Source organism: Mchenga conophoros, linkage group LG3 (genome assembly GCF_057382185.1).
Source record: "Mchenga conophoros isolate Kocher_MC1m ecotype Shallow Benthic linkage group LG3, M_conophoros_male_GT1.1, whole genome shotgun sequence".
Lineage (NCBI taxonomy): Eukaryota > Metazoa > Chordata > Actinopteri > Cichliformes > Cichlidae > Mchenga > Mchenga conophoros.
Genome location: NC_140528.1, coordinates 31,216,466 through 31,229,931, shown reverse-complemented (window position 1 = coordinate 31,229,931; position 13,466 = coordinate 31,216,466). Strand labels below are relative to the sequence as shown.

At 42.0% G+C, this 13,466-nt stretch overlaps 2 protein-coding genes across 9 annotated transcripts in view; both read right to left on the bottom strand.

Annotated features, from left to right (window-relative positions):
- LOC146578128 (protein NLRC3-like) overlaps positions 1 to 4,250 on the bottom strand; it is a 30,408-nt gene extending 26,158 nt beyond the window's left edge. For 3 of the 4 annotated variants that reach the window (XR_014889972.1, XM_085257436.1, XM_085257457.1), the window contains exons 1-4: positions 2,453 to 4,250; positions 2,237 to 2,368; positions 1,626 to 1,733; positions 1,197 to 1,249 (exon numbers count right to left, since the gene is read on the bottom strand). Coding sequence is in view for 3 of the 4 variants with exons in the window: in XM_085257436.1 (XP_085113562.1) it covers positions 1,197 to 1,249; positions 1,626 to 1,733; positions 2,237 to 2,368; positions 2,453 to 2,508 (349 nt within the window). In the remaining variant the exon portion in view is untranslated. The remainder of the gene's footprint in view (positions 1 to 1,196; positions 1,250 to 1,625; positions 1,734 to 2,236; positions 2,369 to 2,452) is intronic. The other variant, XM_085257445.1, reaches the window with a different exon arrangement.
- Positions 4,251 to 9,394: 5,144 nt separating this feature from the next.
- LOC146578127 (ribonuclease inhibitor-like) overlaps positions 9,395 to 13,466 on the bottom strand; it is a 44,254-nt gene continuing 40,182 nt past the window's right edge. For all 5 annotated transcript variants that reach the window (XM_085268531.1, XM_085268529.1, XM_085268530.1 and 2 more), the window contains 2 exons: positions 11,040 to 11,213; positions 9,395 to 9,840 (listed from right to left, as the gene is read on the bottom strand). In XM_085268531.1, coding sequence (XP_085124657.1) covers positions 9,831 to 9,840; positions 11,040 to 11,213 — 184 coding nt within the window. In that variant the 3' untranslated portion in view covers positions 9,395 to 9,830. The remainder of the gene's footprint in view (positions 9,841 to 11,039; positions 11,214 to 13,466) is intronic.

The following is a 13,466-nucleotide window of genomic DNA, read 5'->3' as shown; positions in this document are numbered from 1 at the left end:
TAAAGCATTTACCCAATATATTTGATATTTAGTCCAAGTATTCACATGTATATCATAAGATTATGCCCCTTGCTGTGTTAACTTTTGAATGTGCCGTGACCTATTTTGATAAGCCAAAGCAAAGGGTTAATCAAGGTTACCCATCTGCGGATGACCCTTAGCCATAGTCTTGACTCTGTCCCTGGCCGTACCTGAGCCTGCACCTGCTGTTTTTGGCTGGAAGACAAGTGGAAAGATGCTCAGCACCAGCGGGTCGGGTTACTGGTCCCTATAATACTGCGCCAGAGGACACTCCGGTTCTCTGCTTTTTTCTGTCTGTCTCTGTGTGGCTCTGCTGTCTTTGCCTAAGACTCTACACCCCGGGGTTTGCTTTGCTTGCTTTGCTATCTGTTGTCTTGCTGTTTTCTGTATTTATTTTATTGCTGTCCATACGATTTGGTGTATTAAACAGTGTTCCAAGAATTCTGCTCTTTTCCAGAAGTCCTTTTTTACTGATTTAACTGATTGAAATTGGATCTATAAAAAACAAACAAACAAACAAAAAACTTGGAGCTCCACATCGTAGGTGGAATAAGGTTATCATGTTGGAATTAAAATTTGTGACCACATTAGCCATCATCATTTTGTTCGTGTATATCGGGAAGTCCCACAGGATCTTAGCTCAGACATTCTCCACCACCCTAGGGAGCATCTCCCATTTTGATCTTTGGACTTCCAGGCCATATGTGGCACGGATGTTTCTGTATACTCTGCTGGCCACTTGTTTATGGTGTTCCATGTATGCCCTGCCTGGTACCATCTTGTGCCCTGCTGTTATGTTCTGGATTCTCTCAGGGTCATCTTGACACAACCTACACCTGGGGTCTTGCCGGGTGATAGACCCCAGCCTCTATGGATCTTGTACTCAGAGCTTGTTCTTGTTCATGATTAGTGCCTCTGTGCTTTCTTTCAGTCCAGCTTTGTCCAGCCATTGGTAGGACGGCCAGTTTCTCTATCTGCCGGTGGTACAAATCATACCATGCAGGCGCCTGTCCTTCCATGCCGGAGCACACGGTATGACTTCATATTTCTCTCTCTTGATCATGTCTGTGGTAGGCTTAATTATCTAGGGGGGTTATCTAGGACCCTTACTGGATACAAAATTAAATTTCCTTTTGACTCCCGCTCTGAAGACATATAGTTTTGCAATATCCTACCTGCTGATGCTGTTTTGGCTGATGGTTCCCTCTGCTTCTCTTTTATCATATTTCTACAAAAAAAAACACGAGTTGATCCTTTTTTACACAAGAAATGAAGTTACTGTCCTAAATTAATGAATATGATGGAAGACACTGTGACAAACATTTAGTGCATGAGCCATATACACCCCAAACTGGTGTTGGCAGTACAGTATTTAAAATAAAGTCCAATTCAAGGTTTTATTTTTTGAAGCACATTTAGAACACCTTGGAGGGATTTTTTTTTTTTATTAAGTAGCAGAAGAGGAATTTCAGTTCTTTCAAAAACAAAGTCTGGATTTTAAGAAAATGTCTAAATAAGACTGATGTGTTTGTAATTTAAATAGGATATTTAGGGTAGCAATAAACAGTTAATCAGTTAAAAAGTACATGTTACTAACATCTTACCTCTCTGCAGAAGACAGTTCTTGTCTTTCAAAACCACTAGAGCACCTTTCACACCAGTCACTCTTTAAGGACACAAAGCTGGGTTCAGTGCTAAGTCCCTGATGGACGCTAAAAAGAAGAAAAAAAAACATAAAACTCTTTACTGCATGGAGCTATGCGCGATGACGAAATATATCGGATGATGAATTAAAACATCTATCGTTTCATGTCTATCGTTTGTTTCATGGTGTTGCGAAATATTGTTGTTTTTTTTCTTCTACCGCCTACACAACAATCACATGAAAGAGTATGGAGAGAATTTAGAGATGAGAAGCAAAAAAGAGCCGTCAAGTGCTCAAAGTAAACCTTAGACTCAAACATTAAAACAGGCTTTTCCCCACAGCAAGAAAATAGCAGCCGTTAAAACTCATGTATAAAAATAAATAGTTTCAAAAAACTCAACTCCAGATATATGACACCCAGCTGAAAACACTTCACCCAAGTCGAGTTGCCCGAGATTCACAGAATATATCGTTATCGGGATATGAGATTTTGGTCATATCGAACAGCCATATCACTGCATATAAACTGCCAATAAGTGTAGTGATAATTTAATAGTGACACAAACTTACCTTTTCTTAGATAACTGTCTTCTTTTTGTGAATCTACAAATAAAAAACTTCATGCAGTTGCACTGTAAGCACACGCAGCTGGTTTCAGGCTCAAGCTCGGGTTCAGGTCCAAGTTCAAGCCCAGGTTGGTTCCTGTGAATAATGATGGAGCAGTGATGTGAGTGCTGAGCTGTGACATGGAGAAGAGTCATGGACAGTTAGAGATGGTCATCTCACCTCTGAGTGGTTTTAGAGGGAGGGACTCCCTCCTCTCTGTCCTCACACAGATCCATGCTGCTGAATTCACATCCACATCAGCTCACACACACTTTCTACCTTCACCTGAAGAGGAAACACGAATAATTCGCGTGCACATCAACTAAAATGATCATTTCCATCATGTGTGCTGTCCAAATATCAGCTGCTTCTTTCCTGCTTCATCTCAGTGTCAGCTGAATGCAGTCAGACAGCAGTGTGAGGCAGAGGAAGCTGCAATCAGCTGCTCTACTTCTGCTATCAGTCCACTAGAAGAAGCCATGAAGCACACATGATACATTCACTGATACACAGTGACTGCTGTTACTGACAAGCTTCTTTCATCAAAAGCCAAAGTGATCTGAATGAGCAAAATTAAGTTTGCTCATGCAGATAAACTGCGTGAGCGCAAAGCTGCTGCAGCGTGAGCATAGGGGAAACTCTGGTGGGTGTGGGGGCGTCTTTGTGCGAGTGGCTGCTGGGTTCTGCTTGCCTGGGTTGTTGAATTTGGTGTAGGAGACCGGAAATAAAAAGACACATATTATTGTGTGAATAAATCAAACATGAGCTGAACAAACAATAAAGTTCCTAAATACAAACTGTTAAAGAAGGAAACAAAGCAAACTTACAGTATCTTCAAACACACACACCAGCAATAAGTTCCACTCCATGAAGTTCAGGAAGTGAAAGTGAACTCTAAGCAGGAAGGAAACACGCAGAGAGTGGTGAGGTGATTCTGGAGCACCTCAGAAACTCTCTGAACTCTGGCATGTTGTCATTTATTTCTGCTGGTTTTCCTGTTTGAAACACAAACATTCAGTTCAATTCAGTTGAATTCAATTTTAGTTATACAGCGCCAAATCACAACAGTCCCCTCAATGTGGTTTATATTGTAAGGTAGACCCTACAATAATACATACAGAGAAAAAGAGAAAAAAAAAACATGACCCCCTTTGAGCAAGCACTTTGGCGACAGTGGAAAGGGAAACTCCCTTTTAACAGGAAGAAACCTCCGGCAGAACCAGGCTCAGGGAGGGGCGGGGCCTTCTGCTGCGACCGGTTGGGGTGAGAGAAGGAAGACAGGATAAAGACATGCTGTGGAAGAGAGACAGAGGTTAATAACAGATATGATTCAATGCAGAGAGGTCTATTAACACATACGGAGTGAGAAAGGTGACTGAAAAAGAAAAACTCAATGCATCATGGGAATTCCCCGGCAGGCTATGTCTATTGCAGAATAACTAAGGGAGGATTCAGGGTCACCTGGTCCAGCCCTAACTATATGTTTTAGCAAAAAGGAAAGTTTGAAGCCTAATCTTGAAGATAGTGTCTGTCTCCCGAATCCAAACTGGAAGCTGGTTCCACAGAAGAGGGGCCTGAAAACTGAAGGCTCTGCCTCCCATTCTACTTTTAAATACTCTAGGAACAACAAGTAGGCCTGCAGAGCGAGAGCGAAGTGCTCTAATAGGGTGATATGGTACTACAAGGTCATTAAGATAAGATGGGGCCTGATTATTCAAGACATTGTATGTGAGGAGCAGGATTTTGAATTCAATTCTGGATTTAACAGGAAGCCAATGAAGGGAAGCCAAAACAGGAGAAATATGCTCTCTCTTTCTAGTCCCTGTCAGGACTCTTGCTGCAGCATTTTGGATTAGCTGAAGGCTTTTCAGGGAGGTTTTAGTTATATAAATAATAATATATAAATAACAATGACTTACAGTAGTCCAGCCTAGAAGTGATAAATGCATGAACTAGTTTTTCAGTATCACTCTGAGACATGATGTCTCTAATTTTAGAGATGTTGCGCAAATGGAAGAAAACAGTCTTACATATTTGTTTAATATTAGCACTGAAGGACATATCCATACGGTTTTCAGGGCCGAATACAATAACCTCAGCTTTATCTGAATTAAGAAGCAAAAGGTTAGCGGCCATCCAGGTCTTCATGTTTTTAAGACATTGCTGCAGTTTAACTGCATAGCAGTGAAAATGTATGCTATGTCTTCTGATGATACTGCCTAAGGGAAGCATGTATAATGTAAACAGAATTGGTCCTAGCACTGAACCCTGTGGAACTCCATAATTAACCTCAGTGTGTGAAGAGGACTCTCCATTTACATGTACACATTGGAGTCTATTAGATAGATATGATACAAACCACTGCAGCGCAGCACCTGTAATACCTACAGCATGTTCTAATCGCTCTAATAGGATATTATGGTCAACAGTATCGAATGCTGCGCTAAGGTCTAGCAGGACAAGCACAGAGATGAGTCCACTGTCAGAGGCCATAAGAAGATCATTTGTAACCTTCACTAAAGCTGTTTCTGTGCTGTGCTCTGAAACCTGACTGAAACTCTTCAAATAAACCATTCCTCTGCAGATGATCTGTTAGCTGTTTGACAACTACTCTTTCAAGGATGTTTGATATGAAAGGAAGGTTGGAGATTGGCCTATAATTAGCTAAGACTGCTGGGTCTAGAGATGCTTTTTGAGTAAAGGTTTAACTACAGCCAGCTTGAAGGCCTGTGGTACATAGCTGATTATTAGAGATAGGTTGATCATATTTAAGATTGAAGCATTAATTAATGTCAGGACTTCTTTGAGCAGTTTTGTAGGAATGGGGTCTAAAAGACACGTTGATGGTTTGGAGGAAGTAATTATTGAAGTTAACTCAGAAAGATCAATTGGAGAAAAAGAGTCTAACTTAACGTCAATGGTACTAAGAGTAGCTGTAGATAATATTACATCTGTGGGATGATTATTGGTAATTTTTTCTCTAATGATAAAAATTTTATTTGTGAAGAAGTTCATGAAGTCATTACTAGTTAACGTTAAAGGGATGGTTGGCTCAAAAGAGCTCTGACCGTGTGTCAGCCTGGCTACAGTGCTGAAGAGAAACCTGGGGTTGTTCTTATTTACTTCAATCAGTGATGAATAGTAAGATGTTCTGGCTTTGCGGAGGGCTTTCTTATAAAGCAACAAACTATTTCTCCAGGCTAAATGATGATCCTCTAAATTTGTGACACGCCATTTCCTCTCCAGCTTACGAGTCATCTGCTTTAGGCTACGTTTTTGAGAATTATACCATGGAGTCAGGTACTTCTGATTAGAGACCTTAGTTTTCACAGAAACTACAGTATCCAGAGTCGTACGTAGTGAGGAGGTGAAATTATTAACAAGATAATCGACCTCTGTTGGGGTAGCGTTCAGATAGCTGCTCTGCTCTGTGTTGGTACAGGGCATTGAAGATGATAACAGTGGGTGGATTATATTCTTAAACTTAGTTACAATGCTTTCAGAAGACATCTACTGTAGTGATGGGAATTCCAGCTCTTTTTAGAGAACCAGCTCTTTCGGCTCCCAACTGGCTCTTCAGGTTGTTTTGTTGCTTTAATTGATTTATTATCAACAACAATATAAACTTATGCACAAAAGGAATTACTAACGTAAAAAAATGTGGTTTTATTTATATGTTTACATATAAATATATACAGCGGCCCTAGAGACAAAGCACGTACAAACTCCAAAGCACATACAAGCATCAAAAAGCACGTACAAACTCCGAAGCATGTATGAACTTCAAAACACATTTCTAGCTTTAACTGACCTTCCCAAAACAGAGCTACCTAAATCATACAAATTACACAATTGAAAGCATATGTGTATTGTTTGTGTATTTATATATTTAAATAATTAAAAAAAGAATGTGCATTATCTGTTACTACCACACACCAAATCCGGTCGTTGGTACTTGCTGGCTTGTGTAACAAAAGCTCAACACTGTGCCTAGCATTCTGGAGCACTTCTGTTGTGTTTTGGAGTTTGTACGTTTTTGGAGTTTGTAAGTCATTCTGTGTTTTTACGTGCTTTTGAGTTTGTATGTGTTTTGGAGTTTGTACGTGATTCAGAGTTTATACGTGTTTTGCCTCTAAGGGCCACCGTAAATATACTTTTATTTATTCACTCCACATAAAATGTAATAAATAATAAATAAATAAAAACCAACTATTCACATTTCAACTTTTAACTATTTACATTTTCAGCACGGTGGCACGGTGGTTAGCACTGTTGCTGCACAGCAAGAAGGTCCTGAGTTCAATTCCACCATCAGGCCGGGGTCTTTCTGTGTGGAGTTTGCATGTTCTCCCCGTGCCTGCGTGGGTTCTCTCCGGGTACTCCAGCTCCCTCCCACCGTCCAAAGACATGCAGCTTGTGGGGATAGGTTAATTGGATAATCCAAAATTGCCACTAGGTGTGAATGTGCGAGTGAATGTCAGTGCAAATGGTTGTCTGTCCCTTTGTGTTAGCCCTGCGACAGACTGGCGACCTGTCCAGGGTGTACCCCGCTTTTCGCCCTATGACAGCTGGGATATGCCCCTCCCCCCTCTGCCCAGTGCAAAGCACAAGGCTCGCGTGCGGAGTGAGGCGGAAAAAAAGTGCGAGAGAGAGGGTGAGAGAAAGAAAAGAAAAACACCGCACCGGATCGCGTCGTTCACTCCAAAGAGTCAGCTCTGAGAGCCATTTCATTCGCGACTGACACATCACTACGTCAGATGTGTGGAGGCCAGCCAGGTGACAGAGTTGTTACAGGTTTGTATTGGCAAACACTTGCTTTCCTCGTTTTAATGAATTTTTAATACCAATTATAACCTTATGCGACTTAGACACCGATTACTTTGAGCCTGAGCCGTAGTGTTGTCGTGCACTGAACAGAACGGAATTCGTGAGTTTGAACTTTTAATTGACTGTTTGTGGGGCTAGCAGCTGACGCTAATTGGCTGCTGCCGGTGTTCCAGGTTAACTGGCGTCACAGATTAACTGGATTTGGTCGAACAGATGTGTGGCAGACTTGCTTTTCAGGAGCTGCTACTGACAAACCAGCAAAAAAAATGTGTTATCTGTGACACTTGTGATGTTTTCTCAAACAAACTCCGTCAGTCATGCTGCTGTTGAACAACAAAATGTTTTAAAATGTCGCGAGTTTACCTGGTGATATTCTCATGCGTGACGCGATCACGAAAACAGCAAACAGTTAACACCCCGCCGATGATTCTTCCCCTTGTAGGTTTTATGTCTCCGATTTTCAGCGTTTCACCGCCTGTGTCGCCCGTATCAAAAACCGCTACTGCTTGTGACACACACATCTGCAACACGTTTGAATTCGTTTCATGCACAATACATTTGTAATTTTCAATTGGGTCTGTTTGTGCGTCATGCAAATAACCTTTGCATGAATTGAATGAAATGATATGTATTCATTTTTGGCCTACAAGTGCTGAACAACACAGATCAAAACAACTAACAAATTAAAAATACCCTAAAATCATAAAAAAAAATAAATAATAAAGGTGTCAGTTTCCTACAGAGTTAAAAGCCAGGGAATAAAAATAGGTTTTCAATCTGGACTTAATAACCTGCATTGATGACGCTTGTCTAATTTGGAGGGGAAGGTTATTCCAGAGCATCGGAGCTGCAATTGAAAACGCTCTGTCTCTGCATTTCAGCTGCGACTTAGGGACCGACAGCAACAGCTGTTCAGCTGAACGGAGCGAGCGAGGAGGAACATGTGGCTTCAGCAAATCAGATAAGTAGACAGGAGCCAGACCATTTAAAGATTTAAAAACCAATAAAAGGACTTTAAATTTCAATGGTAAGCCAGTGCAAGGAAGCCAGAACCGGAGTGATGTGATCGAATTTCCTACTACCGGTTAAAAATCGTGCCGCCGCATTTTGCACTTACTACACGCGTGACAAGGTGCCTGACCTAACCCCTATTAAAAGGGAATTACAATAGTCCAGACGTGAGGTGATAAAAGCATGAATAAGAGTTTCCAAATTGGGTTTGGAAAGGAAAGGCTTAACCTTCGACAGGCGTCTGAGGTGATAAAAAGCTAATTTTATCACTCCATTTACATGACCTTCAAAAGTAAGCGCGGAATCAAGTTTAACACCAAGATTAGTGATTGAACTTTTCAGATGAGAGGTCAAATCACCAAAATCAACATCTGGAGAATCAGTAGAGCGATGCGGGCCATATAAAATTGCTTTCGTTTTGCGATCATTAAAATTCAAAAAAAAAATTTGCCATCCATAATTTAATATCGCTAAGACAGTCAAGCAGTGATTGACATGGGGAGGTATCCAAACGTCATTCTGATAGTCTCCCAGGTCAACCTCTACTTGACTGCCTTACTGATGTTAAAGCATGGATGGCAAAACACTTTTTAAATTTTAATGATCGGAAGACAGAAGCCATTTTATTTGGCCCAAATCACATTTCGATTATTGCAATTCTCTTTAATAGGGGTTGGGCAGGGCACTTTGTCACGCTTGCAACTAGTGCAAAATGCTATGGCACGATTTTTAACTGGGAGAAGGAAATTTGATCACATCACTCCGATTTTGGCCTCTCTACACTGGCTTCCAATTGAATTTAGAATCCGCTTTAAAGTCCTTTTATTGGTTTTTAAATCTCTAAATGGTCTGGCACCTGTTTATTTGTCTGACTTGTTTAAAGCCCCATGTCCCCACTCGTTCCCTTCGGTCAGCCGAGCTGTTGCTGCTTTCGGTTCCAAAGTCACGGCTGAAACTTACAGGAGACTCTCTGTTGCAGCGCCGATGCTTTGGAATAACCTTCCTCTCCATGTTAGACAGGCTACATCAGTGCCAGTTTTTTAGTCTTTATTAAAGACCTATTTTTATTCCCTGGCTTTTAACTCTGTGGATAACTAACGTTTTTTTTATTAATTTGATTGCTTTGTCTGGTTTCTGCTATCTTATTACTATATCCATATTTGTATTGTACAGCACTTTGGTCTGCCAGTTTTGTTTTTAAAGTGCTGTATAAATAAATTATGATGATTAAGCACGAATTCATCCACTGAGGCTCAAACTGCACACATACATGAAAACATGATATTTATCTTATAAAAACATTATGTTTATTATTCATAATGGAAAGCCTTTCCAGGTGAATTTGATCCAGGAGGGTTTGAAGCCAGTGTCAGACAGAGACTGTGAAGAGACTATAGAATGACAGAGCAGCAGCAGAGCAGTCCAGATACACTGATGATCCTCTGTCAGATCCAGAGGGACACACAGGGGTGATGCTGGACTCTACATTGTGTCTGACAGTGGAGCTGTTCTCAGAGCAGTTCACTCTGCAGCACTGACAGTCATCTTTTCATGCATCTGTCAGTCACTGCTGGATGAAGCTCTCCTCTCCACTCCATCTCAAAGTAACATGGCCCAGTCAGAGCGTCTCTACACACAAGCTGCTGCTGCTTCAACCTCTCTGGATCATCAGGACACAGCTCCTCCTCTCTCAGCACGCACATTGTCCTGTTTACCCTCATCACCTCCACCTGCAGAGAGAAGAAGGAAGAGCAGAGGAGATAAACGAGTGTTTCCAGAGACTCTTCATCAGCTGTCAGTCAGTGATGCAGCACATCCAGTATAAAGAGGAGCAGGGCCTTCAGTGCTGAGACTGTACTAGTACTCGTTGTTTCACTTTTTCTAATCTGTACTTTGGATTTTTATTGAAGTTGATAAAAATGTTTTTCACTCCTAGTTTATTTTGGACTTTCATTAATTAGAATAACCTTGGTCTGTCCACTTTGAGCTCTTTAGGAACCCCAACAACAAGCCCAACAATCCAGATGGAATGGTTCCAGCTGTTAACTGGAGGAATTCCATCCAAACATCTGGTCTCACTAAATTCTTCCTCACCTACAGACTGTGCTGTCTGTGAAGGTTCTCAGTCATCCAGGTCATCATAGTCTAAAGAGCTTGCAAAGAAAAGCGTCTGGACTTCTTTAAGTTGCTTGAAGATGTTTCACCTCTCATCCGAGAAGCTTTTTCAGTTCAAGGGTCAAATGGTGGACAGTCCCAGATTTAAGCCCTGTGGGAGTATCCCCAAAGGGGACACGGACTCCATATTGATCCTCTTCCTAATCACACGAGACAAGGTGTGAAAACAGGTGTGGGTTTTGGGTGAACTAATTGTGCAACCTAGCCCCACCCCATCAAGTGATATATTGAAGTCAAAAGGCCCAGGATGTGAGTGGGTGTTAAGGAGTCTGGGAAGGGATCTCAAAACCAGATTACAGTTGGTGTCGTAAGCCACCTCATCCGTTCAAAGATCGTTCACAGCGGACATAGATGGTTTCTTTCACTCCTCTTTAAAACCATCTGTCTTCTCTGTCCAAAATGTGAACATTGTCATCCTCAAATGAGTGACCTTTGTCCTTTTGATGGAGACTGCTTGAAACTTGGAAATAATTGCAGTCATTGGTCTGCACGCTACTTTGTTGAGAGAGCTGATTGGCTGCTGACCGTGTTTGATGAGAGCATGTGAGCCGTTACTATGGTAACCATACAGCTCGCAAAAAGGTAGAAACAGGAAGTGTTTGTGTCCAATTCTGAAGCCTGTTACCATTCTCTTCTAACAGCTTCACTGAGAAGCTGCAGCTTTACAGGAAACACTTGATCTTTGTTTCGTATTGATTGTGTTTAGTACAACACTGCTGACAGCACCACCCACTCACTCCAACACTGTACTGACCTCAGAGTCTCCAGTCTGTAGTCTGGACTCTCCTCAAGATCACACAGCTGCTTAACATCTGGATACTGCATATTATTTTCAGCCAGGTCTATCATTCTCAGATGGGAGGGGTTGGACTTCAGTGCTGCTGCCAGATAATCACAGCTGATCTTTGACAAACCACAGCTCAACAATCTGTATAAAGAATGAAAGATGTAAGTTTATTAGACAAAGTGTGTTCTTGAAATCATTCAGTGTTTCATCATCTGTTCAGAGCTGAAGAAGGTTCAGAATGTAGAAGTTTAGAAAATGGAAACTCCAAACTGCTTAAGCCAACAGGAAGCAGCTTCAAACAGGAAACTGTGCAGATTTTTCAGACTATATGCCCCGATGCAGCCAGTTTGATTTTGGTGATTTAAATCTCTGTTCCTTGAATTATTTGTTCCATACAGACAAAGTATTGGACATGTGTTGTGACTCCATTAGGGGAGCTTCTACATAGAATAGATAGAATAGAATACCATAGAACAGAATAAACCTTTTTAATCCCATGAATGAGAAATTTGGGTGTTACATGGCTCTTATAGCAAGAGGAATATAAAAAAAGACACAAAGTAGTCCTACATAAATAAACCTAAATTCGAACAGATAAAAAAGTGTACAGAGATATGTACATAAGTGTGTGGGGGTGGGTTGTGAATGATCCTAATGAAATATACAGTGTACACACAAGCTGCAAATAAGAAGCAATTAAAAAACACAAGATATGTCAATTAAACAGGTGATTAGTAAGATAACCATGTTAAACTGTGTTATAGAGTCTGACAGCTGCTGGTAAGAATGACCTGTGGTAGTGTAAAAGACGACCGTTCAGCGGTCGTCTGTGGGTGTAAACGACGACCACTGAACAAGCTGCTCAGTGCTCATTACAGTCTCATGCAGGGGATGGAGAGGCATTGTCCATGATGAATGTTAGCTTATAATAATAATGGATTGGATTTATATAGCGCTTTTCAATGCACCCAAAGCGCTTTACAATGCCACTATTCATTCACTCTCACATTCATACATACAGATGCGCTTCCCAACCCCCTGAGCCACTTGGACAACATCCTCTCCTACCCAACCTGCTCAATGAACTTCAGAGGAAATTCCAGGACAGAGCTGGCCCTCTTGACCATTTTATTAATTTCCCCCTGTCCCTCTCTGCCATTCTACCACTCCAGCACCATAAAAGGCAGCAGATGCCGCCAGTGTCATTAAACGTCTTTAGAAGAGTCCTGTTCACCCAAAGGATCTCAGCCACCGTAGCAGATGAAGACAACTTAGACCCTTTTTATAAAGTGTATTTGCATTCATGGACCAATCCAGTTTGTTACTGAGGTAAACACCCAGGTATTTGTACTCCTCCACCGTTTCTGTTAGGGGGTGGTGAGTAAGAGAACCCAGACGCGGTCCGCTCGTTAAGGTTGAACAGTGTCTTTATTTACAGTGAAGCCAATCCAAAGTAATCCACAGTGCAAAATCCCTTCCGTGCTCCCCTCGTGTGTCCACACGACTTTCGTGAACAGTGACGTCTCTCCTCTCCTATCTCCGTCTCACTCGTAGCCAGGCTTGGTGGAATACTCCAGCGCTGTCTGTCACTCAGCCACACCATTAAATAGCTCTGTTACAATGGTGGATGATTGGCAGCAGCTGGCGAGGAATCAGTTGCAGGTGGAACCGCTCAGAGTGGCGGCACTTTCGGGTCGGACATCTCCCGTTGCTACGCAACCGCGTAACAACTACAACGGAGACAAAAACAGAGCGGGAGAACAAACACACATACACACACAGGTCGCCGGTCGGGGCACCGTCGGACCTGACAGTTTCAATGTCCAAACCCTGGATGTTCACTGGTGTAAAGTCAACCACCAGTTCCTTCATGTTGCTAGCATTGACGCCAAGATGGTTCACACCAGCTGACAAAGGCATTGATGACCCCCCTGTATTCCAGTTTGTTTCCCTCCGACAACCGACTCACAATGGCCTGAGAACTTCTGGAGATGGCAAGTGTCTGTGTAATATCTGAAGTCCGCGGTGTACAGGGTGAAGAGGAAAGGGGCAAGTACTGTTCCTTGTGGGGCCCCCGTGCTACAGACTACCACCTCAGACACCCAGTCCCCCAGCCTCATATACTGGGGTCTAGTGGTGAGGTAGTCTACAATCCATGTGGATGGTCCACACCCACTCCCTGCAGCTTCCCCTTAGCACTGAGGGCTGGATTGTGTTAAACATTAGGTCTCTCTCCTCCAAGTCTCTGTTAGTACATGACTTAATAATTGATCAACAAATCAATTTACTCTGCCTTACAGAAACCTGGTTGACGCAGGATGATTATGTTAGTTTAAATGAATCAACACCCCCGAGTCATTCTAACTACCAGAAATCTCGAAGCACAGGCTGAGG